At 35.6% G+C, this 27,308-nt stretch overlaps 1 protein-coding gene across 3 annotated transcripts in view; it reads right to left on the bottom strand.

The window, feature by feature from the left end:
- Window positions 1–27,308, bottom strand: part of RNGTT (RNA guanylyltransferase and 5'-phosphatase) — a 181,622-nt gene that overhangs the window by 20,587 nt on the left and 133,727 nt on the right. For all 3 annotated transcript variants that reach the window (XM_084890442.1, XM_084890441.1, XM_084890440.1), the window contains one exon: window positions 19,699–19,765. In XM_084890442.1, coding sequence (XP_084746568.1) covers window positions 19,699–19,765 — 67 coding nt within the window. The remainder of the gene's footprint in view (window positions 1–19,698; window positions 19,766–27,308) is intronic.

The following is a 27,308-nucleotide window of genomic DNA, read 5'->3' on the forward strand; positions in this document are numbered from 1 at the left end:
GATGACTATTGTGGAGTGAATCCAGTCTTTAGGAAAGCAGTATGGTTGCAGCCTCTGATAGGCCTAACTTACTCTGAATTCTGCCTAGGAGAAAGGCTGTTTTAGAGTAGTTTCAATTCATTATTGGTAATTAATTTATCACCATACTTTGGTAAACTACATACAAATTATGAGGAGCAAATATAGGTTATTATGAGGTCACAGTGTTTAAAAATTCAGACAGCTAGTCATTGAAGGTTTCAAATTTCCTCTCCTCCGACTCCAAAGATCTTACCCATATAATCTAAATAAAATCCTCAAAGCATTTACTATTTCGACTCTGAATACTTTCACCTTTGTTTTAGAAATTCTTAAAAGTCAAATAATCATAAATAACTATATTTTAAGTTTTGGTTTAAAGAAATGAAACTAGAAATGATCTTGAACATGATTTAATAAAAAAAATTGCATTTTTAATTTTTTAAAAATCTGTTTTAAGACAAAGATGAAAACCCCAAATCTCACACCCAACATCTCTCCTTCCCACATACCACACTGCTTCTTTTTTCCTTTTTCACATATAATTACATGGCATACAATTCAAAGACAATTAGATACTGCGTCTTTCTCATTTTGCTAGATAATGGAGACAACTTAGGAAAGAGCACTACAAAAGAATACAAAGAACTCTGGAGGAGGCAGAACCGAATTAAAATCCTGACTCAAGTCTTTTAATACATGTGTGTTGTGCTCCATGCTCTAGTCATGAGGCCCTGTATGATGCAGTGTGTAAGCTATGGAACCTGGAGCACAAGGCTGGGATCTGCCAGATGGCTGCTGTTGGGACCAAATGTGTTAATCATTTGTTACACATCCGGGAGGGCAACTCTGTTAGTCTGCTTTCATTCCCTCCTCCCCGGCCCCCCCCGGGGGTTATTCTGCTAATGTATTACATAAACAGAAGAATTTTTATCCCATTCCATTTCCTACAACTTCCATTTTAAACAAGAAAATAAAACTAATAAAATGAAGAATCTAAACCCTATGTGGTTCATTCTTACTCAATATATACTTTAACATAAGACTATTAATGGTAGTAAATGAAGGCAAGTAATAAACTACTTGATTTATTTTCATTCTATTCTTTGTCAACTTAAACTGGAAAAGGCTGGCTATTCCATGAGGTTATTTATTCATTAAAAGCAAAGTAAAGCCTGGCTTTGAAAAAGAATACCTTGGGCTCAAAATGTCTCCTTAAGTTGAAACTCTGTGTCACTTACATGATCCTAATCACAGAACACCCATATATCCAGATGTATCAAGTTTTAGAAAGCCCAAGTACCTTATAACAAAAATATTTTTAATGTGATTTTGGTTATTTGTTCACTTAATTTCTCACATCACAATTTCTCATATAAAATAAAAGTACATGTGATGATCCTAATGATCTGGAACCCAAGGTAATAAAAGAATAAGGCCTCTAATTGTAATGGCTTATTGAATGCTTTGAGGGAGGGTGACGGGGTAGAAGGAAACACCATTTTTAAAAATGACCTTTTAAGCCTGTTACAGTGCTAGGTGCTTTATCAATACTGTTTACATAATTCATACATTTTTTCTAAGAAGTAAATATTGTTATTCCCATTTTATAGATAAAAAACAAGGGACCTCCACTAAGGTGCATAATTGGCTGAGAATCCCTCCAGGTTTGTCTAGTTCAAAAGTCTATCCTAAGGTTCAGGGATTAGTTTGCTTTTCAATTGATGGCAAATCATCCTCATGTATTTTAATAGATTCATGAAAAAATTTCCATAAAGATTTGTACAAACTAATTATGAAAGTTAATCCCACACCCCATAAAGGGCATAAACATGTCTCACACACCAGCCTGCCACATTTCTACAATTAAATCTAAGCAAAAAAAAAAAAGCACAAGAACCAAAACAAACTAAAAAACTGAAGAGTTCTAGTCTTGCAGATAAGATATACTTTTTCTTTCATCTGCCAAATTCCTAGATTAGTTACATAGCATGAGCAATTTTCTCACAGGAAATCTCATATTCATAGCAAGCTAATTACTCTCTAGAAGTGATTGTCATTTATGTGAATGGTTTCAGGGTTCAATTTTGTCAAAAGCTGGCAAATTAATTCATGCATCATCTGATACAAGCCTTATGTCTTAAGAGATTAAATGCTACTGCAAAGACCTAGGATCAGGGAATTTAGTTAAGTTACCCTTAACTAAAAAAATCTATTAATCTACTTTTTTGGGGAGACCTACAAGACAGTTTATTTGCTATGATAAATTCAATATTCCACCCAACTGTGAAGGAATATGTTTGTATACTGAACAGAATATTTTTTATGTTTTCAAGTTTAGACCCCCAAAAAACTTACATATTAATCAAGAATGTACTGTGTTAAAACATAAAAACAAAATATTCCAGAAAAAAATGCTAATTTCCTTTTCTCTTAGTAAATCAGATATATAGGTATATTATGAAAGTTAATCATAACTTTGGCTCAGATGTTTACACTGGTTTCTACCAGTTATGTAGAGTCAAATGCCCATCTTTACAGATGTTTTTAATACACACTTTTATAGCTACAGTATGCTATTTTCTACACAAAAAGAGTTTTCTCTCGAAAGAGAAATGTAAGCAACATTTTGAAACTTCAGTTTGTTGAAATGTGTAACTATCTGTGAGCTTTTCATTTTGTATCAGCATAAGTGAATTATGCTACTTTTGCTACCGCCAAACAAAAAAATTTTTTTTAATGATTTTAATTTTTATTCTCACTCTAAATTTTTCCAGTTGCATATGGTAATACAGTTTAAAAATGATGTCAAAGATGCCACTTTACTACAGCAAAATATTAAGAGGCATTTGATGGAATCAACATATGGTGCATCCCTGAGGAATATGGGTAACATTTTTATTTTAGAGAAGGCAACATCTATTTCTTAATCAATACAGAGTCTCCCTATAGTATATGATATTATTATAAGAAAGGTCTCCAGCAATTATAGGGCTTTTGTATAAGCAGCCCTATAAAGTTTAATAGGTTTCCAAGACTACATTAACACACAAGGGACCTACCATTCATATACTTCAGTCTGTGTAGTTTACACGTTCTCACTTTAAACATGGAAAGTTTCAGTGGCAAGTAAAGGTATACAGAAGTAAAATCTTAGAAGCTAAATACAAATGTAGGCAAATATAAGATTTCACAGGCAATATATAAGTATTTGCCAAGTGGTTACACAGATCATACAGCACCCCTAGAAAGAAAGGATTGCTTCTTCCCAGAAATTAGTTCATACTTCCCTTAGGGCTACTTCTGTATTATTCTTTGTTGTTGTTGTTGTTGTTGTTGTTGTTGTGTGTGTGTGTTTGTTTGTTTGTTTGCTGATGGTTATATATCTTAAGTTCCAAGAGAGAAAAGATTTTATATTTTTAGTTTTGAATTCCACCACAGTACTAAAAAATACCTAGCACCTGGTACATGCTCAGTAAATGTTTGCATAGCAAAATAAGAAATGATTGCTGGTATTGATAAAGATAATGAAGACAGCAGCCACACTCAGGGGCAAGCACTGTTCTAAGAATTTCAATTGCATTAGCTAATTTCCTATTACTTTCTCTTAGTATCTCCACTTTACAAATGAGGAAACTGAGGACACAGAGAACAAATAGCTTGCCCTGACTCTAGCTCCTTCATGCCCTTCACTTCTTGGCCAAAGAAGTAAGTGACCTGGCCTAAGAAATAAGTGACTTCATTAGGAAGGTCTTCCTTGACCCATTAAACAAGCCTACCGGTAACTACCCTTGCCCTCCATCCAAATAACTCCTTTTCCCTATCATTACAGCCATCGCTCCTGAATTTATTCAATCAGCAGGATGGTACATTATATGATAAGCACCAGGAAGGCAGGGACTATCTCAGTCTATTCACTATTCCAACTCCAGTCCCTATCAAAGCACTTGGCACATGATGGGGGTTTAATGAATATAATTTTAATGACTGAATGATGCATAACATATGGCAGGTATTCATTAAATGTTCATTTAAAAAATAAATAACAGAAATGAATGAATCTGAAATGATATTGAAAAAGTCAATGTAATTGCCCAGTAATCTGTAATTTGAAAATGTAAAACAGATTTAGGAGAAAAATGAGGATAAAAGATAAAGATTTGAGAATCATCTATAGACAACTATTCCGCAGTTATAAGTAACCACAACACAACTTTGACATTATGGCTGACCCATTTCTGAACACATATTATTTGTGTATTAGGGAGAACTCAATGTTATATTTAAGTTGTAAACCTCCAAAATAAAAATTCAGAGAAGGGTCCTCATTAATTGTAAGAGATGAAACCACTTAAAAGTTTCATCTGAATAATAATATATTGCTTTTATTAGGGTGCCTGGAATCTGCCACCAGCAAGTCTCTAGTTAGGTGCTGGAAGCTGCCCATTGCCTTCACTAGCAGAAAGAGATGGACCAGTCCGGAAGGCTGGTCAACCTTGAGGCTCTGGCCAGAGTCAGAGCCACACATCCACTATTTAGTCAAGACAAAAGGTAGCTAAAGCAACTTCCACCTTTTAGTCCCATGTAAATCCTTACTGATAAGATAGTTTGCCTGTTGTTTGAAATTGCCTGCCTTAAGGGCTAAGGTGGATCCCAAGCCTGAATAAAAGGGGTCCCGAGGCCAAAGCAAAGCAGAGTCCTCTCCTGGGCTTCTACCTGGCCCCAATTCCCAAATTAGTATTTTCTTGTCAAGTCTCTTTCATTTGTGTGCGGCCTCCTCCAGAACCCGCACCCTGAACCACGCGGGACGTGGGGGGTGCACTCGCAGTGAGGCAGAAGAGCTCCCAGCTCATATTAAAGCTACAGTGTGTTTCTTGAAGACGACCGGTGAGGCTGCAGTACACTGCCAGCATGATTATACACCATAAACACTCAAACATTAGAGATGGGCTCTGTGCTGTAGAGACGGAGCTAAGCCTAGTTAAATTTGCAGATTAACTTAAAAGATTATAAACCACACTGTACTGCCACAGTACACAAAGGTGACAACTGCTGTAAGGCACTGACTGACAGAAAGCAGAGCAGGTTCAGTCATTCTGCTCAAGAAACTTAAAAGATATGCAAGTGCAAGTTAAATTTAAGTTTCAACCCTGTTTTACATCATTTGGTATGGCTGTGAGTAGGAATGACAGAGACATACATCAGCCACTGCCACAGTAAAGAAAATGAGACCTTGAGTAAAGGCAGCAGGCTCCCAGAAGGAAAAAAACCACTGCAAATGAAAAAACATCCTTTCTGAGCATAACTGCTGATGCTTTTTGCTTTTGGGGCTGTAGTCACACATACTTAGACCATAAGCAGAAATACATTCAAATATTTAGAATCACAAGAGCAATGTTTGCAATTAAAAGAAATATAGGTTTAATATGATAAACAAATTATGATAAAGCAGTTTCAACAAATAAAAACACTGTCAACTAGTATAATACTGCCTTAAGGAAAACACAGAAGAATTAGTACTCTCTCATTTAAAAAAAAAAAAAAGAAAAGAAAAGAAAAGAAAAATAAGACATGTAAAAAAGAGAAAAAATAGGAAGCAATGTCAGTGAATTAAAGAACTGTATTTTTTCTTAAGGATGTAACAACACCCCTTTGATAGATCCTCCCTTCCCCCAACTGGTGGGCAGAGTAAGACGTAACCTGCGTCTGTGGCTGGGACATTCCCGAGACACTGAACCACCTATCAGCAGTGCCGAGTGCCCTGGCCCCACCCCTTCAATGGCGCTCACCTCTGCAGGTGCTGCTGTTCTCCCCTGCGAGACAGCCTGGCTGGGTCCTCCTTCTCCTCTAATCCTGGTTTTTCTACCCTCTTTCATAATGAATCTCGCTCATTAGTGCAGAATAAACTTCCTCTTTTAACTTGTCTTGGTCCCTGACTCAAACCTTACACTTTGGACTCACTGGTCAAAGCTTATGGATATATATAACTGGGTATAAATTGAGGCTCTTGCTTTAACATGTTTAGTTACCCGACTTTCTCTATAAATGTTGTCACTTCTTAAGTTACTGACAGAAAAAAAGAAGCAACAAGAAACTGCCAGACTTTGACTTTGAAAAATGACAGCTGATAGCAAATCATCCTCCCAAAAGCATAGAAATCTTACGCCACTTTCTGAGGCAGTAACTACCGAAGAGACATTAATAGTCTCTGAGGCGGTACTTTATTAAAGTATAGGCAAATAGCCCAATCTGATACTTAAAATAAAAATTATATGTTACAGAGCATTTTAAGAGGGTAGGAATACTTCCAATATATCAAAGGAAAAGCATTAACATAGATGCTTGCTTTAAAAAGATACATGGGAAATGTTTTATTGAATAATAATGATTTGGGACAACCAAAGTTTTTAACTATAGGAGTTGTTTGTTTTTCAATGCATTGTTGTATGGCCTGATCCCTTGAAATATGTGATCAACATTCTTGAATGAAAATTTTAAGTCAGCAATATTTATAGAAAAAAGTGTTGTTGTAAGAACAAAGAGAGTGGACTTAAAGAGTCAAAACACCTGGGGTCCAATTCCAAATGTATCATTTATTGGCTGTTAGTCTCTGTGTCTCAGTTTTCTCATCTAAATAATATAATATATGTCAAACCAGAAATCTGCAAATTCTATTTTTGGGTGTTATATCAGTAAAGGTCAGGTTTCTGCTTCCATATCACCAAGCAGAAATACTGAAAGGAATGTTTAACGATAATGGTACACTATAGCAGCTAGATTTTTCTATTTATTTATGTATTAATTATTAATAATTACCCAAAGCCGGTTTGGCTCAGTGGTAGAGCGTCGGTCTGTGGACTGAAAGGTCCTGGGTTCGATTCCGGTCAGGGGCATGTACATTGGTTGTGGGCACATCCCCGGAAGGGGGTGTGCAGGAGGCAGCTGATCGATGGTTCTCTCTCATCGATGTTTCTAACTCTCTATCTCTCTCCCTTCCTCTCTGTAAAAAATCAATAAAATATATATTTTTTAAAAAATAAAAAATAAAATAAAATAAATTATTAATAATTATATTTACTTTTAACTCAACAATAGACTTCTGATATTATGTTTTTAAAGTCACAATTTTGAAGATAACTCCCCGAAGAAGCTGTGAATGAAACAACAAAGGGTAGTTATCACCTTCAGTGGGGAAAAGGGTGTAATGAACTGATTTCTTTCTCACAATAAAAATCTCTATTGAACAAACTTGAACCAATCAATAATCTGTTGTTTTATAATCCAGAACGCAATTCTGCAAAAAAAAAAAAAAAAAAAAAAAAAAAAGGCTTAATCTTAACTTCTCAAGAATATGCAAAAGAAAAAGAAAAAGGAGGAGAAGGAAGAGGAGAAGGAGGAGGGGAGAGGAGGAAGGGGAGGGGGAGAGGGAGGAGAAGACGATGACAAAGAAAAAAAAACTATAGGAAGGCAGGCTCTTTCATGACTTGGACTGTCAGATTGGAAGGTGTGTAACTAGCCATATTAAGAAGGATTCTCTAGTGCATTCACTTCCTGTCACAAATAATAACTCAATTTCAACAGCAACAAAATGTCAGAAAAAATAGAAACATTAATTTGAACTATTTTTCCATTAGTTCTACATTTTTGTTTTTCTTCAAAACAAACACTTGAAATAATATAAAGAAGATATAAAAATAATTTACTACCTGCCAGCTATGAATTTAGGAATCCAGGACGCTTTAGTTATCATCCATGGCAGTGACTACTATGATTCCTTTCTTTAGCTGGGGCCTAAAGGAGCCCTGTGAAATATTGATGTGAATTATTAAGAAAATGTCCATTCTTTATGTCAAATTTGATTCTGATCTAAATTTTTTATGTTTCTTTCTTTTTTTTTAATCCTCACCTGATAATATGTTTATTGATTTTTTTTCTTCTTTTTTAGAAATAAGGGAAGGGAGGGAGGGAGGGGGGAAGAGAGAGAGAGAGAGAGAGAGAGAGAGAGAGAGAGAGAGAGAGAGAGAGAGACAGAGAGAGACAGAGAGAGGGAGAGAGAGAGAGAGAGAGAGAGAATTCTATACATTAAAGAGGAGTGAGAGTGGGGTAAATAAGGGTACAGTGGGATAGAAAAGCTGATGGAAGGAATTTACATTTGCTACAGTGGGCAATAGGAAGCCACTATTGGTGATCATTTTTAAATGGAAGAAGAAAAAAAAAACATAAACAACACATGTACGGCAACCTTACAAAACCTATGAAAGGTTCTGAAGGCCATAAATAGGAGACTGGATTTAGGCTGGAGTGTCAAAATGCCTAAAATAAAGACAATCAAGGAGTGGAAGGTTTTGAGGAGGAAACTGTTGTGGATCTACCTCAAGTCTACAGAAGAGGTGGATGGTAACTGTACTGGGCAACAGAAAGGAACAAACTGAAGCAGAAACCTGGCTTCGAGGAAGGTGGATCTTTTAAGGCCATCTGAAACTCTGCCAAGAATGCGTGACTTCAAAAGAATAGATTTGTCTTTACTTTTGTTCTTCCAAACTATAATTTTTCATGATTTATTGATTTAATAAGCCATTCATTCAGGCTAGTAAAAACAATAACAATCCTATCAACACAATTCCTATCTTTTCCTTGTGTGGCTTCATTTCACTCCAAAAATCTCCATGTTGTGACATCCAATGACTTGAATCATGTGCAAGTTGCCTAATTTCATTCATGCTTTTGCTAAGCCATAACCATCCTGAGAACACCTTGCTTATTCTGTCACTGCCTTTTTCATCATCCAATTATCCTTTTGCCATGCAACTAACCTACTCATCCTGAATCTTAAAAACAAATCTGTTTCTTCTTCTTGCAATTCTGCTATTCTTTTTTCACTAAAATCAGATCTGTGTCAGCAAAATGCCAAATATACCAATCTTAAAAAACATTAAGTGTTTTAATTCCAGATATCCTCATAAAGCTTACTCAACTTTGAGCCAGAAAATAAGAATCTGTTTTTCACTATACCTAGCAAAACTGCCATACCTGGTTGAAAAAAATATATATATTGCAAATAAGATATTAACTTTTTCTTTCTGAGCTAATCAGAGCACTCAAGATGTTCAGATGATTTGTTTATATACCTGATTTTCTACCAGCTGGCTCTTTCTTAAAGAAATAAAATAGATTTCTAGAGACTGTTTCAAATTAATAACTATACAATACTTTCATACAAATCCCTTGGATATTAAGAAGTAATAAATGTAAAATAAGCATTTAGTTCAAGAGAAAAACTACAAGTAGGATTGGTCCCTTCCAATGGCTGAGGAGAAATATATGACATAATAAACTTCAAAACAGATGCTCTGGGAACAGAAAGGAAACTTTCTGTTTTTGGTTGTAATTAGAAGCCTTTTAATATCTCAGAGATTCACAAATGTTCCCAATACAAGAACTCTCAGCTCTTGCTATTAACAACTGATTAACATAAATACGCAACAATGACTAAATAGTAGCAGAGGTGAGATTATAACTGAGTTCTTTATACTCCCATCTCTTTCTATGTAAATAAACCACAGTCACTATCTTAATCCTTGTGGTGGAACCACATTTCCTTTGGCCAAGCCATTTTTAGACCAGTTAGGGTTTTAACTATAGGGATAATTTTGGCCTACTGTGCAAGCAAAACTCAGAAGGGCTTTAAGGACTATAAAAACATACTGCACAGGATAAAAAGGCAACATAAATACCGTGTTTCCCAAAAAATAAGACATCCTCCGAAAATAAGACCTACTTACAGGTTTCCTTTTGAGTGAAATATAAGACATCCCCCGAAGATAAGCCCCCGCCCCAGTCCCCCTAGGCTAAACATGAGAGATTTGGTCCACTGATTCTAAAAGAAATGGAGTCACAAGAAATTCACCAGGAAATTCAGGAATTGGATTGTTATGATGATGTTCCAGAAGATGATGACATGATTGTCATTAAATAAATGAGTAAATTCTTGATACTGTAGGATTCACAGTTTGTCTGCTTTGTGTTGACAACTACCGAACTACCGTACCATATACAGGTAATAAATTTCCTTTATTTTCATTTAACAATAAATGTGTACCGTATTGTTCTTCATGGAAAAATAAGACATCCCCTGAAAATAAGACCTAGAGCATCTTTGGGAGCAAAAATTAATATAAGACACTGTCTTATTTTCGGGGAAACAGGGTAGTAACCAGTATACACTAAATAGTATATTCCACAATACTACGTCATAGGAGGCAATGTACTACGTATCTTTTGGCAGTAGACCTTGGGTTTGCCACTCAGTCTTGTACGCCTTCCTGATCTGTTAAGCTGGAAAATGTGAAGGGCACCTACACTTTATAGGTTGTTTAAAAATTAATTAGAAGAGTAACCGACTTACTGGCTATTATATCTTTCTATTTGATAACATTACTATTACTATTCATTCACACTTTTGGTTTTAAACAAATTACCCTGTTTTCTTTTTTTATGTTAGAAAGTTGTTAAATACTTATAAAGAATAAAAAATATGCAACATCCAAAGCAATATCAATGTGCTTGTAACATTTGATGATAAAAATAAAAAAAATTATTATACAATAGGGATACATTAAATTTAAATAATTTTTATTATTTGCTTTTCAAATTCTCATTCTCCTTTAACTAAAAAAAAAAAAAAAAAAAAGATTTGTATTAAATGAATTTTTCACTAGATAACTGCTTTTATTAACTAAGACTTGGAAAGTCAAATCTGATTCTAAAATATTGCAATCTAGCCTGGATAGTCAAATGATCTCAAATGTCATTATTGAAACATTATTAGCCAAGATGACAAGTGAGTATTTCTTCATAACTGACTATTTATTGGAGAAATTATTTTTCTCCTTCTGTGGGAATAAAATAAAATACATATAACTTCTAGGTGTCCAATATAAATCTAAATCAGAAATTGTGGTATTATCTCTCGGGAATATGACCTCAGCAATAATTATTTTAGATATGATCTTTTATATTTGCATGGTTATCAGTACCTTTGAAATTCAAGTCAGAGAACTACTTCTTTTTAGAAGTAAAATATTGGTTAGAAAAATACAACGGGATATTATTTCCTTTCACTAACATAGAAAGGTCATTGCAGCCGAAACCGGTTTGGCTCAGTGGATAGAGCATCGGCCTGCGAACTGAAAGGTCCAAGGTTCGATTCTGGTCAAGGGCATATACATTGGTTGCAGGCACATCCCCATTAGGGGTGTTGCAGGAGACAGCTGGTCGATGTTTCTTTCTAACATCGATGTTTCTGACTTTCTATCCTTCTCCCTTCCTCTTGGTAAAAAAATCAATAAAATATATATATATTTTTTAAATATATATATATATTAAAATATATATATATATTTCTTTTTTAAAAAAGGTCATTGCATTATAAATATCTAAGTAGGTATGGCACCATCTTCTTTTTTGAGAACATTACAAAATTACAAAAAAAATAACTATTCTTTTTTATTTTCAAACCATGTTTAATAAAAACTCTGCTTGATATAAACCTAGTTTTTTTAAAAACTAGAATATGCTAAAATAATTTTTAATATTTTCCAATAAAGTTTCTAGATCAAGAGAAATTGAAAGCTATTGGAATTTTCAGCTAAGAAAAAGGCTAACTGTGTTAACTGAAAATTAATTTGAGGACTATAATTAAAATGTTCTCAGAATAATGTATTCACAAAATCTACATTGCAAATAAAGTTACTCATCTTAATAATTTACAACCACAATCTTAAATTAGAAAATAAAATTAATTTATACTGCCTCAAAGATATCCCAACTCAAGATGTAAGAAAGATTAGAAAACAAAGTTTTAAGGTAGTATATTTCCTACCTTATAAATTTGTATGTAACTAGAACCAGAGTTTTTAATACTTTGATGAACTTCATGGTAAGTACTTAATGACTTAAAAAACCAACAAATTCAGAGATACAAAAGAACAGATTGGTAGCTGCCAGAGATGGGGTGGGGAGTGGTAAAATGAGTGTGCGTGTGGGAGCATCACACCGTACAAACTTCCAATTACATAAAAAACACACGTCATGCCCTGGCTAGGTAGCTCAGTTGGTTAGAATATGGTCCAGATATGCCAAGGTTACAGGTTCCATCCCCAATCAGGGCACATACAAGAATGCATAAATAAGTAGAACAACAAATCGATCTCTCTCTCTCAAAACAAAATCAATTAAACAAAAAGTCATGGAGAGGTAATGTACAGTATGGTGACTATACTTAATAATACTGTATTTACATATTTGAATGTTGCTGAATACACCTTAAAAGTTCCCATCACAAGAAAAAATATTTTTTGTAATTACGTAATGTGACAGATGTTAACTAGACTTATTGTGATGATCATTTCATAATGTAAATAGATATCAAATCATGGTGTAGTATACTTGCAATTAATATAATGTTATATGTCAATTATACCTCAAATTAAAAATACCACTTGCTTTTTTAGGCAATCTTCAATAATAATGTTAAATGTTTAGTGCTTTTATCTCTCAGGCAGTGCATAAGACACAGCTCAGCCTCTATGAAGCTTATAATCTTGTAGCTAAGTTTCCTAAGGATGTGAAGATATGAATAATGACTATAGGTTTCAAATGTTACTCAATTTTGACATTAATACTGCCAAAAGCACTTTGGTAAAAATGGCAAGAGAACCACTATTCCAGAACACTTTTGGAACCCTCGTCTGCAATTACTATATGACTTGTAAACAGTGCATTCAAGTTAGAATATGGGCTCACTTAAGAGCCCAACAGGGACCTTGAAGCACTCTGTCAACTAGTGTGCAGGATAAAAAGATGTCAGAAACTTAATAATAGTTATTGCATAGAAGAAGCAAGCTTCCACTAGGACTTGTTTTGTTGTTGTTTTTTAATTTCTTTTGCTTTATGAATCTGTATTCAACAAAAGGATAACCACATTCACCCTTATCACTGCAATATGAGACCTGAAAATTTGCCTCTTTATAGTACTACAGGAAACTTAGCCATAAAGTATGTCACACAAATCAAGATCTGATTCTATTGCTTTCTCTCAATTTCTCACTCATCTCCATTTCTTTCTAACTTTTTTCATTTAAGGGAGGAGATCTTACCTTTACTTATTTCTCTAGCCTCAAAATACACAGAATCATTTGGAAGACAGAGCAGGCGTGGAAGGCTCCCTTCTGTTCTTAAGAATTAGGATTTTTTTTAAACAGAAAACAGATTTTTTTTCCCTCTATATAAAACATCTTCATTTGTTTCTCATTTATATTTCCCTGTACTTTCCTCCTCCCTCTTCCCAGGAACTATGACATTTCATCATTTTCTTCCCCTCCAAAGCCACTTCAAGGGCTATCATCGGCTCAGGAGCAGGAAAGCTTCCACTATCATCTGGGCTGCGTGAATATGGCATTCTCCTGCCAGAGCATATGGCAGGACAAGTCCTACCCGGCAGCAATGTCTGCCAAACCCTTGAGTCGTGACCCATTTTCCAAGACAGAAGTTAATCCAGTGGGTTGAGACTAGCATTTAAAAACCAAACTAACTGGCAAATAAACAGAACAGAAAATACAGCTATCGCATCACATTTATTCTAAGCCTTTGGTTTTACATTTTGTGTGTGTAAAAAAAAAAAAAATATATATATATATATATATATATATATATATATATATATATATATATATATATATATATATATATATATACTGGATTGCAATGGAAAAACATTTCTTACAGCCCTACAGGTCATGTTCAAAAGTTTGCAAGCCACTAAACTAGAATACGAAATTCTAGGGAACAGCATCTTTATCTGATGAAATACTTCAGATACTTTAGAGATTTAAAATATGAATGTTATATAATTTATATTAGTAAAAAAGTGTTGACCTAATAAGTCACATATTTTCTAAAAGATAGTAAACAAAACAAACCAGTTTTTCCTTTTTTTCCCAGTATTTCATAATAGATGAAACTCAAAAAAAATAGTTTATCTTTAAAATTAATTTACCCAAAAATTAAAATTGAATAAGCCCTGGTTGGAACGTCATCCTGTATACCAGAGGTTGCAGGTTCAATCCCAGTTGTGGTGCACAGGGGAGACAACTGATATCTCTCTCTCCCCTCCCCTCCCCTCCCTTCTCCTCTCCTCTCCTTTCTTCCTCCTCTTCCTCCTCCTCCTCCCTCCCTTCCTCCCTCCCCCATGCCCCCTTCTCCTCTCTCTCTAAAAAACAAAAAAACATAACCTCAGGAGAGGATTAAAAAAATTAAACTGAATTAGTTATTTGTTATCTCAAAAATATTTTTAAGTAATAAATAATCATCTAAGTTCAATATACCTTAAAGAAAAAATATTCTAACTCCTTTTTACTTGAAAAATTCTGAGGGATGATATGATGAGATTTCCAAAAGAAATTAAAAATAAAGAAGAGATCATGATTTCTTTACATCTATTACATATGCATATGAATACAAATATCAATCATATTTCCTTGGCTGTAAAAGAGACTTTTAAAACGTCAAGCTTCAGGAAGCTTACGGTATGACACGGAGACTAACGGCACCCAGGCTCTCAGCAGACAGTACCAGGCTCCGGAGCAGGGAATAACTCAACCGCACAGTAGTCTCTCTTATGTGTAGTTTTGTTTTCCCATGGTTCGTTACCCTCCAGTCCAAAAATATTAAATAGAAAATTCCAGAAAAAAACAACTCATAAGTTTTAAATTGTAAGCCATTCTGAGTAGCATGATGAAATCTTACAACTTCTCACTCTATTCTGCCCAGGACACGATATCCATCCCTTGTCCAGCATATCCACTCTGTATCCACTACCAGAGTGCCGCTCCTATAGATCCCTTCACCCCGTCCCCCCCCACTCCCGTCCTCGGGCTCATAGCAGGCCTCCTGCCCAACCCGGCCACTCCCCACATGGAGCAGCTGGGTGGCCACCATCTTTCTCCATCTAATTTGCATATTCCCTCCTGATTGGCTGGTAGGCATAGCAGAGTGATGGTTAATTTGCATGTTTCTCTTTTATTAGCGTACGTTACATTTTGATTGGTTGACCGAATGACTGGACAACTGGACAATCAGACACTTAGCATACTAGGCTTTTATTATATAGGTTTATTATAACTGTTCTATTTTTATTAGTTATTGTTAATCTCTTACTGTATCTGATTTAGAAGTTAAATTTTATCATTTGCATGCATGTATAGGAAAAAACATTCTATATAATATAGAGCTAATATGCTAATTAGACCAAACAGCCAAATGTCCTTCTGGATGACCTTCCAGACAAAGCTGGGGCTGTGAGGGTCAAGGCAAGAATGACCTTCCTAAATGACCAGTGGATGGGGGGGCAAGACCAGCACTAAGGATCAGCAAGCCAGCTTCTGGTTGAGTGGCTTTCCCTCCTTCCTGCTCAGTCAAAAGCTGGGCTCACAATTGGTGAGTGCAGCAGTGGTGGTGGGAGCCTCTCCTACCTCTGTGGCAGGCAGGTAGTAAGGAGCGAGGGGTCCTGAGGGTCCTGGACTGAAAGAGCCCCAGAGTGTGAGAGGGATGTGTGAGTGTAAGCTTAGGCCCGAGGAGGACTGGGCCTAAACCAGCAGGTGAGCATCTCCCAAGAAGTCCCAGATTGTGAGAGGGTGCAGGCTGGGCTAAGGATACACCCCCCCTACCCAGTGCACAAATTTCGTGCACCAGGCCTCTAGCAATAAATATAGAGTTTGGTGTTATCCATATTTTCAGACATCTGCTAGGGGTCTTAGAACATATCCCCCGTGAATAAGGGAAAACTACTATGTTGATTAAAAAATAACTGCCTCAGAATAATGGTTATATTCCTTACTTTTCACATATGGTAGCTGTGTAGAATTTATAGTTAAAATACAGAAGACATTTCTTAGCTGTTCTGCAGTGTCAAAGTGGAAACTGTCTGACTCAGCCTTGCAGTCTCACACACTTCTTTGTCTGTCAGAACTGAAGAGGCAACTAATACCAAGCCCTGCGGGGAGGACAGCCCTGTGGCCTTGAGACTGTTCATAACAACCTTTGAGCTGATTAAAAGTGATGCTGACAGGCTTCAATCCCTCTTGGTTTTATGGATGTTGGCTGCTAAGTGAAGCCTTCAGGACTAGAAACCTATGAGAATAACATTAATATTTTTACTAGACTGTGAAATGTTCTCGAAAACAGCATAGAAAAGCAGATCTAAAATGTAAATTATTGCTTAAACTTTAAGTTATCTTTAAAAATAAACCATAAATAATATGAATAATATTACACACACACACACACACACACACACACACACACTCTCTTAAGATAAAGGTATTATTCAAAGATAGGCAGAAACAAACCCCCTCCAAACTTAGGGACTTCCAAAAAACTTCTGACAGCTTGAAATAGGAATTAAGTAAAATGTTATATATATTTATATATATATACATACACACACACACACACACACACTTTAGGGAGGATGGGAGAAGGAGAAAGAGATAGAAACATCAGTGATGAGAGGGAATCATTGATTGGCTGCTTCTTGCATGCCCCTTACTGGAGATGGAGGCTGCAACCCGGGCATATGTGCTTGACTGGAATCGAACCTGGGACCCTTCAGTCCACAGGCACACACTCTATCCACTGAGCCAAACCAACTAGGGCCAAAGGATTATATACATAAGTGATTATGTAATCTAATAAAGATAGTTTTCTTTCTTTTTTTTCTGATCTGGATGCCTTTTATTACTTTTCCTTGCATTGTTACACTGGCTAAAACCTACAATACAGAGTTGAATAGAAATGATGAGAATAGACATTCTTGTCTTGTTCCTGATCTTGGAAAGCATTTAACAGGAAAAAAAATTTCTTTTAGTAATGTAGTTGAGGGTTGATCATAGATTTCATCTACACCTTCTTGCAAGGAAAAATGATATTATGAATATCCAAGATAGTTATTTAGAAAAAAGTTTGAGATCATCCTCTTTTCTTTGTTGTTATAGCTTTCTGTTAATGTTTTCTGAGTGGCCTATAAAATTTGTATTTTGTTTAACTTTCTGACTTTTCTTCACATTTAATTTTTGTCTCCATGATTGATCTGCTTTTCTCCTATGAATGTGAGATGTGTGAGTTTAAATTTCTTTCCACTGCATTTATGACATATATTCTTATGTTTTGAAAAAGGAGAATTTTTCAGAATAGGCTTAACCTGAATATTCAGGAGACTTAATACTGAGGAGGTTTAACCACATTGTTGTGTGTGTGTGTGTGTGTGTGTGTGTGTGTGTTAAAAAAAAAAAAAGAAAATCATATTAAATGTACAAAAAGCTACTACAACTAATAGAGTGTAATAAAACTATGGGATTTAAAGTAAAAACAAAATGTAATCATCTTTATATACTAGCAATGCAAATATTAAAGCTGAAGTACTTTTAATATTTATATAAAATATTTATAGGTAAATTCATTTTAAAATTTGCAAGACCAAAACACTGAAACCAACACATATTGCTGAGAGACAGTAAAGATCTAAGTAAATGGAAAAATATATAGTCTATATTAATTAAAACATTCAATATATTGTTAAGATGTCATTTCTCCTCAAACTGATTTATAGATTCAACATGATCCAAATAAAAATTCTAGCCAGCATTTTTATTGAAATTGACAAGATGATTCTGAAATTCACATGGAAATTAAAGGAACCTATAGGTTAGCCAAAACAGCTTTGAGGAAGAACAAAGTTGGAGGATTTATACTACCTGACAGTGTTACATATTATAAAGCTACATTAATTAAGATAGTATGGTGTTGGTGGGAGTAAATATATGTAAATTGCATACCTGATAAAGGACTTACATCTACAAGATACAAAGAATGCTCAAAACTCAACAGCATGAAAACAAAAAAGCAAGTTTAAAATGGCAAGATTTGAACACACACTTCACTAGAGATATGCAGATGGCAAAGAAGCACATGAGAAGATGTAAATTAAAACTACAAATACCACCACATACTTACAAGAATGGCTAAATTTAAAAAGACTGACCAAATGTTGATGAGGATGTGGAGAAACTAGCACTCACATTCTGCTGGTGGGAAAACAGGTTGTTAGCTCCTTAAACATACAACTGTCATAACCCAGTCATTCCCATCTTAGGTATTTATCAATGAGAAATGAAACTATATATCCATACACAGACTTGTATACAAATCTTCCCAGTAGTTTTATTTTAAATAGCCAAAAAGCAGAAACAACCCAAGTGTCCATCAACAGATGAAAGAATAAAAAGATTGTGCATTAACCACATAATAAAATACTACTCAGCAATAAAAAGGATTGAACTATTGATAAGTGGAACAACATGGATGAATCCCAAAATAATTAGGCTGACTGAAATAAGCCAAGAAGGGTGGCGCACAGAATTCTGTATAATTTCCCTTATATAAAACTAGAGGCCCAGTGCACAAAATTCGTGCATGGGAGGGGGCAGGTCCCTCAGCCCAGCCTGCACCCTCTCTAATCGAGGACATCTCTCTCACAATCCAGAACTGCTAGCTCCTAACCGCTATCCTGCCTGCCTGCCTGATTGCCCCTAACTGCCTCTGCCTGCTGGCCTGATGCCCCTAACTACTCCCCTGTCAACCTGATTGCCCCTAACCGCCTCTGCCTGTGGCCTGATCGCCCTTAACTGCCTATGTCTTGCCCCACCCCCCCAACCATGGCTTTGTCCAAAAGGACATCTGGAAGATGTCTGGTCTAATTAGCATATTACCCTTTTATTAGTATAGAATAGAGGCCCGGTGCATGGATTCATGCACCAATGGAGTCCTTGGCCTGGCCTGCACCCTCTTGTAATCCAGGACCCCTCAGGGGATGTCAGAGAGCCAGTTTCAGCCAGATCCTGGCAGGCCAGACTGAGGTAAACCCGTGTACCAGGCCTCTAGTACACATATAAGACCTTTGGTTAATCTCTTCATTAGTCTGTTCCATGTTTCTATGCCTGTGGTTTCTGCTTCTGCATTGAGCATCTCCCCCCTGGTGGTCAGCACACATCATTGCTACCAGCCAAGCTGGCCAGCTGCTTAGGCTTTTATATACAGAGATAGATTCTAAACAATGTACATTAATCCATAATGACACAATTGGATCAGTGGTCATCTGAGGACTAAAAGGGAAAAAGGAGAGGCAGGAGAGGAAAAAGGATTTTAAAGAGGCACAGGGAAACTTTGAGAGTGATGATTTCAGAAATGTAATCATGTCAAAATTTACCAAATTGTACACTTTATATATGTATATTTTTATATGTTAATTACCTCAATAAAACTTTCAAAATTTTAAGGGCAAAAGGAGTAATCTAAAAGATTAATTAGTGGCTCTAAATTTGACTCTTCTTAACTAATCGCTGAAGTACTTTCATCAAAATCAACTCTACTACGGGCAAAAATATTTAAATAGTTCTTTACAAAACTGAATTACTTTCTTCAGCAGAGATATGCAAAAGCAAATATAAGTCATTGTTCACAAACAGAATATTTTTAATATGTTGATGGTTACTTGCAGATTTTTAGTGAATTCTGAACAAGTAAAGTACATCTAGGAAAAGTATATTGGAAAATGAACAATCATACCTTGATTTGTGCAAAGGGCCTTTCATAACCTCCAACATAAAGAAGTCCAACGTTCTGAGGAAGCAACCTACAAAAAATTAAATGCATTATTTAAAAAATACTCTTAAATGTAAGGTTGCCTAATCATCAAAATTATATAATAGATGAAAAATAAAACAGTAAAAAAATGAATATCTATGCAATTATTGTCTTTTAGACAATTATTGCACTATGGGATAATAAGCAGCAAAGAAACATTTCTTTCTTTCTTTCTTTCTTTTTTTTTTAATCCCCACCCAGGGACACTTTTTCATTGATTTTTTTAGAGAGTGTGAAAGGGAGGGGAGAGACAGAGAGAAATATTGATCATCAATTGGTTGCCTCCCACACTTGCCCCAACCAGGACCTGGGATTAAGCCTACAATGGAGGTATGTGTCCTTGACCAGAATTGAACCCAGAACTCTTCAGTCTGTGGGCCCACACTTTATCCATTGAGCCAAACTGGCTAGGGCAAAAAAATAATTCTTATACTTCAGAAAATAGTGGATACATGTTGAGAATGAAAACACAAATGTAAAACAGTCTAATATTATTAATTCTAGAAAAATTACTACGTAGTGTCTCTGGGGAAGCATTAAATAAAGTAATACATATATTTAAAAATACATAAGGATTCGACTCAGAACACACTCATTGTATGTCTATACTTAGCACTATAGAATAAAATACAATCCTAAATAATTAGGTCCCAAAATCTAATAGGAAAACCAGACACATAAATAATTAACCCTACTAAGTGCTATTTGTACAGGTATTTGCCATTGCAAAGTAGTGAATAAGAGGAACTTACTATGAAGGGAGCTGAAAACATTTAAATAGGTGGGACTTGGGATTGGCTTTGAAGGGTGGGTAAAGCAGAGGGAGAAATTAAGGCAAGTTCTGAGAATGTAGAAGACTTAATACAAAGAGTAGATAAGTATGGCTAGCCTAGCCATACTTATCTACTCTTTGTATTAGGGATAATTTAGTTGGAGATGAAAATCCAAAGAAAATTTGGAATGGATCATGAAGAATGCCAAATGCACTATCTCCATATAAGCAATATGAAATAATATTTTATAAGATATATTTATATATATTAAAGATGTACTTATTTCTTTTTTAATATATTTTATTTTTTTTAATATATTTTATTGATTTTCCACAGAGAGGAAGAGAGAGGGATAGAGAGCTAGAAACGTCAATGAGAGAGAAACATCGACCAGCTGCCTCCTGCACATTCCCTACCGGGGAGGTGCCTGCAACCAAGGTACATGCCCTTGACCAGAATCGAACCTGGGATCTTTCAGTCTTCAGACAGACACTATCCACTGAGCCAAACCGGTTTCAGCGATGTACTTATTTCTTATAAAAATAATAAATGCACATGAAAATAAAAATCAAACTATATAAAGCTTAGAAAAAAAATAATGGTTACCTTTCCTGCATCATCCCTCCCTTCCTATTCCTACTGCAAAGAGGTCCATCATTCTAAACTGCATGCAAACATTGTGAATGATGAAATACTGCCATTAGAACTGTGCTTGTGGAATGTGTAAGTAACGGTGCAAGGTAGAAAAAGAGCATAATTAAATATCCTTGTGTTTATTTGACCTATTATCACAAATCTTTTCCTAATGGACACTGTGAGTAAATGGACACAACATCAGACTTAACATTGTTCTACATAAATAAATAAATAAAAATTTCCTATACCCCTACCCAAAGTAATTAGGCCAACATGCATCTCTGAATCTAGATAGTGAAAGTTAATAGCCTTTTATATTACACTAGAGGTGCACAAAATTCTTGCACAGGGGTGTGTTCCTCAGACAAGCCTGCACCCTCTCCAATATGGGACCCCTTGAGGAATGTCCTACTGCCTGTTTAGGCCTGATCCCAGTAAGATTGGACCTAAACGGGCAGTCAGGTATCCCTCCCACAATCCAGGACTGCTGGCTCCTAACTGCTCATCTGCCTGCCTTCCTAATTGCCCCTAACCGATTCTGCCTGCCAGCCTGATCATCTCTAACCACTCCTCTGCCAGTCTGATTGATGCCTAACTGCTCCCCTGCCGGCCTGATTGCCCCTAACTGCCCTTCCCTGTAGGCCTGGTCACCCCTAACTGCTTTCCCCTGCAGGGCTGCCCCCCCACCCCGCAACTGCTCTCCCGTGCAGGCCTGGGTCCTCACCCCCACAACTGCCCTTCCCTGCAGACCCAGTCACCCCCAACTTCCCTCCTCTGCCGGCCTGATCACCCCTAACTGCCATCCCTTGAAAGCCTGGTCCCTCCCAACTGCCCTCCCTTGCTGGCCATCTGTGGCAGCCATCTGTATCCACATGGGGACAGTCATCTTGTGTGTTGGAGTGACAGTCAATTTGCATATTACTCTTTTATTAGATGGGATAAAAATTATATCTCAGTTGAATGTAAATTCTATTACATCAATCTGAAAATGGAACAATGAATAATATCTAAAGTAAAAAAGAAAATAACTGCAAACTCAAAAAAATCAAATGGAAAATTCTCAGTGTACCATGTCTAATCATAGAAAATTTGAACACATTATCATAGCTGTCCTTTTAAAGTTAGTTAATGACTTCAAAACCCTACTTCAATAATTCCAAGGTATGCATTTATTCATATTTAAACTTCTCTGAAATTATAATGCACAATACTCAATGGTACCTTATAATCATTATCACCAGTTGATGTTGTAAGGTGGCTGTGTGATTACCTCCAACTTACTCAGTTTACTAAGACTAAGACTAAGACTAAGACTAAGACTAAGACTAAGACTAAGAAAACACACTCGCAAAGCACCTTGGACTTTATGAAATAATGTTGATATTCAGTCTCCTGGGAACAACCTATGTTCCCATTCTTTAAAGGCCTACAAAGCATTAATGGCCACTAAAAGAATGTTAATAGCTGATAAGCACAATCTGAATTAAACCAATTTAGCAAAAAAACATTTAAGTTTAGAATATAAGTGATACTTCTAGTAATTCATTTTAGCATGTTGCTGAAGATTATAAACATGACAAAAAAAACATTTTGTTCACTGGATGTGAGTAGAAAGCATAGAAATTGTCCCAAATCTCAACTGTAAAAATGGGAGAATTGCTTAGCATCAACTGATCAATTAATTCAACCAACAAAACTTTAAATCTTTCACAAATCATTGCTAGTATCATAAATTTAATGTTAGTTAAATGTAACAGAGGTAATTTATTTCCTATATAATATTCACAAAAACCTTGATAAACCCCTCTTAGAAGAATAGTCACTCTTCATACAAGTAGATGCTAGAAAAAGAAATGAATAAAAGAAGGCTGACATTTAAAACTCAGTATGCTTCTAATTACTATTATGCATATACATTTCAGGAAACTTGCCAAAATACTATTATGCTCGCCTACTTCTTACGTGCCTATCTAATAACTACCTTTCCTAAACAATAAATTTCTTAAATATATCAATTACATACCACATATATATTTCACTTTTTGAATACTGTCCTTTCTCATTCATGTATCAATTATTCCTCACCATAAATTATATTACCACCACCATTAGAGTGGGTTTTAACATGAATCATATTTAAGGCCTGCTTGCATAAAATACTTTGAGAACACAAATTCACATTTTTAAATGAGATTTTTTAAAATGTTTTTACCATTCAAAAAGTTATTTTGCCAAATTGTATACATAATTGTTGTCAAATAATAGGCACCATTTTATGATGAAGGGGTACTTGTGTATAACATAACAATCACATTTTAAATCCCCAGAGTAAGGCGTTAATTCAGCACTGATAGATGCATGTATGTGTATGAATATATTAAAAGAAACACTGACTCATTTAGTATCAGGTAATTGTTTTGCCCTTAAGTTACATGAACATTAACATAACCTTTATACAAAAGCTAACAAGTACCAAAATATTTGCTTACAATTTATAGTTTCTATAGTGTGGCTACCAAGGAAGCTATTTTGGGCAAGTAGTAATAAAAGTTGGGGGGTAGGGGTGGGAGAGAATCTATCAAGACTAATGTTTATTTTGCTTCAAGTTCCCAAGTATAAATATAAACAAGTAACTATACTGGGAAGAAAGTTGCAAAATTATTTCCAAAAAGCCTCTTTATATAAAAGAAAACTAAAACTTGTCATGTAATCAAATAAACATTATTTAAAAAAAAAACAGGCAAAACCAAATCCTACTGTTTAGATATACAAATCTAAGTAACAAAAGTATAAAGAAAAGCAAGGAAGCAAAATCACAGAAGTTTGGATAGTGGTTATCTTTGGTGGGAGGAAGAAGTTTGTGAATCAGAAAGAGGCATGCTAGAGGTATCTAAGATGCTATTTCTTCCTTGGTGTTGCATACATGAAATTTCATTAAGCTTTACATTTGTGTTTTGTGTACTTTTCTATATGTATATTATATTTCATAATATAAAAGGTCTTAATATAAAAAACACTAAGGAAAAAAAACAAACGTAAGCAATCAGTAAGAGGGTGAGACTGTCTCCTAACTTAGGTGTATAACATTCATTGCTACATTAACATTTTAATATTCCTGTATAAATAGGTGAGTATTTTAGGAGATAAGCTACTAGGGAATCCAACAGTCACTCATCCCCTTCTTTGTATAGGAACTATATATTCTATGGCATAAGTATAATCCTATGGCATAAATGTAATATGAAAACACAATACTCACATATCCAGGCATATTGGTTTTAAATACAAAGGCGTTAAAATTGGGGGGGAAATAATAATTACATTAAAAATGTATAAACAAATTTTCCATTCCCAGGCAAAACAGACCCTACACTGGCTAAACAACTACATATGCAGGGTGATATAACAGTTTTCAGAAATTGGACTGGAGGCAGCACAGGTCAGTGGTACCTGAGAGAAGGGAAGCAATGAAGTGATTCCTACCACTGCCCAGGCAATGCCTTACTAACCTGGCATTTTTGGCTCACAATGCAAGAGATAATCCAGACACAGAGTTTAAAATATTTACCATCTGGTCCTCTAAAGAAAAAAATTGCCAACCCCTATCCTAAAGAAATGAAAGAATATGTCCAGAAAAAGACTTATACACATTTTTATAGATGCTTTATTTCTCATAGCCCCAAACTGGGAACATCTCAAATGTCCATCAACAGGTGAATGGGTAAATAAATTGTGATCTATCTACATCATAAAATACTACTCATCAATACAAAGAAATGGACTACTGGTGCACGTATAAATTTAATATGGAAATAAGTGATGGGGGCAAGAGGAAGACATATTGTATGTTTCCATTTACATAAATTTCTAAAAATTACTACTTCCATTTATATTAAACTAGAGGCCTGGTGCATGAAATTTGTGCACAGGGGTGTGTGTCCCTCAGCCCAGCTGCACCCTCTCCAATCTGGGACTCCTCAAGGAATGTCCGACTGCCTGGTTAGGGCCAATCCCACTGGGCCTAAACAGGCAGTCAGACATCCCTCTCACAATCCAGGACTGCTGGCTCAAAATTGCTCACCTGCCTTCCTGGCTGATAGCCCCTAACCGCATCTGTCTGCCAGCCTGATCACCTCCTAACCACTCCCCTGTCAGCCTGATCTACGCCTAACTGTTCCCCTGCAGACACGATTGCCCCTAACTGCCCTCCCCTGCAGGCCTGATTGCCTGCAACTGCCCTCCTGTGTAGGCCTGGTCCCTCCCAACTGCCCTCCCCTGCTGGCCTGATCACCCACAACTGCCATTCCCTGAGGGCCATCTTGTGGTGGCCATCTTGTGTCCACATGGGGGCAGCCATCTTTGACCACATGTGGGAGGCCATCTTGTATGTTAGAGTGATGATCAATTTGCATATTACTCTTTTATTAGATAGTATTCAAGAAATTACTCCTCAATAAAGCTATTAAAAATGTACAAGTTTCATTTTCCAAATTCTGTTAATTAGAAAAAGAAATTCTACAACTGTCCATAGGCCATATAGTAAACTAAGTCGACGAATAATTCTAAATTGATCCAACCTGACCATTCTAAATGGATAGTTAATTCATTATTTGAAGAACTGCCTGTGTAAACACGAGTTGAATAGGTTGGAAAGTGGATTTTAATAGGAAAAATCATTACACATATAGCTCTCTGCCCTGTTTGTTATCTAATGATCGCAAGAATTATTATATGGCTTAATTTTACCTACAAAAGAAGAGAGGGGAAAATGATTTATTTAGGGGTTGGCATCAAATCTAAATATCTGGAATCACCCAAATCATCAGCATATCCATAAATTTTAATCACCTTGATACTGACCCCACGATGTATGTGTAAAGCACACTTGTTAAAAGGTTAAATGGAATAAAATTTTCATTTCCTGTATTGGGAGATTCTAAATCTTATTTTCCCTCTATTTTTATATACAAGTTCCCTGTGTATACTTCGAACAAGAAGTTGACTGTGAAGTCGTCTTTTCCCCTGGGAAAGTGAAGGAACATTAAGAAGCTGTTTCTGCAGAAAAAGAAGTACAAAAGATGCCTTGGAGAATAGAAACAGGAATTTAAACTGAGCGAATGTAATTCACAATATAATTTTTTTTAGTCTAAATTATAGCACCATGTCACATGTTACCAGCTATTTCAGTAATAGCTATGATCAATCAAAAAGAAAAAAATGTTGTTTTTTAAAATCACAGACCCAGAATGACTGAGCATATTATATTCTATGTTGAAAAGAAATACTGCAAATCTGAATTTCAGCTTCATAGAAAGCTCCACAATGCTGCCTGACACATGAACTAAGCAAAAATACAGAGAACTGCCTAAGTGTCTCACTGATAAAATACACATTAAATTTGTCTTCTCTTTTCTATCAATTTTAACTTAAGTACTCCTCTAATAAATACTATATATGCATCCCTTTTCTTAAAATATGGATTGTGTAGCAAGTGAATTATTATTCACTCATTGCTAGGCATATACTACCCTGTTTCCCCGAAAATAAGACAGTGTCTTATATTAATTTTTGCTCCCAAAGATGCTCTAGGTCTTATTTTCAGGGGATGTCTTATTTTTCCATGAAGAATACGGTACACATTTATTGTTAAATGAAAATAAAGGAAATTTATTACCTGTATATGGTACGGTAGTACGGTGGTTGTCAACACAAACCAGACAATCTGTGAATCCTACAGTATCAAGAATTTACTCATTTATTCAATGACAATCATGTCATCATCTTCTGGAACATCATCATAACAATCCAATTCCTGAATTTCCTGGTGAATTTCTTGTGACTCCATTTCTTTCAGAATCAGTGGACCAAATCTCTCATGTTTAGCCTAAGGGGGCCTTATTTTCGGGGGGATGCCTTATATTTCACTCAGAAGGAAACCTATAAGTAGGTCTTATTTTCGGAGGATGTTTTATTTTCGGGGAAACACAGTATCTTTATTTTTTAAAGTAATTAATTCTTTATCATTTCATGACTTTATTTATAAACTAGAAGCCCAATGCAGAAATTCCTGCACAGATAGGGTCCCTAGTCTGGCTGGCAATCAGGGCCAACCAGGGCCTTCCT

This window comes from Pipistrellus hanaki, assembly GCF_964339955.1.
Source record: "Pipistrellus hanaki genome assembly, chromosome: 7".
In the NCBI taxonomy this organism is placed as follows: Eukaryota; Metazoa; Chordata; class Mammalia; order Chiroptera; family Vespertilionidae; genus Pipistrellus; species Pipistrellus hanaki.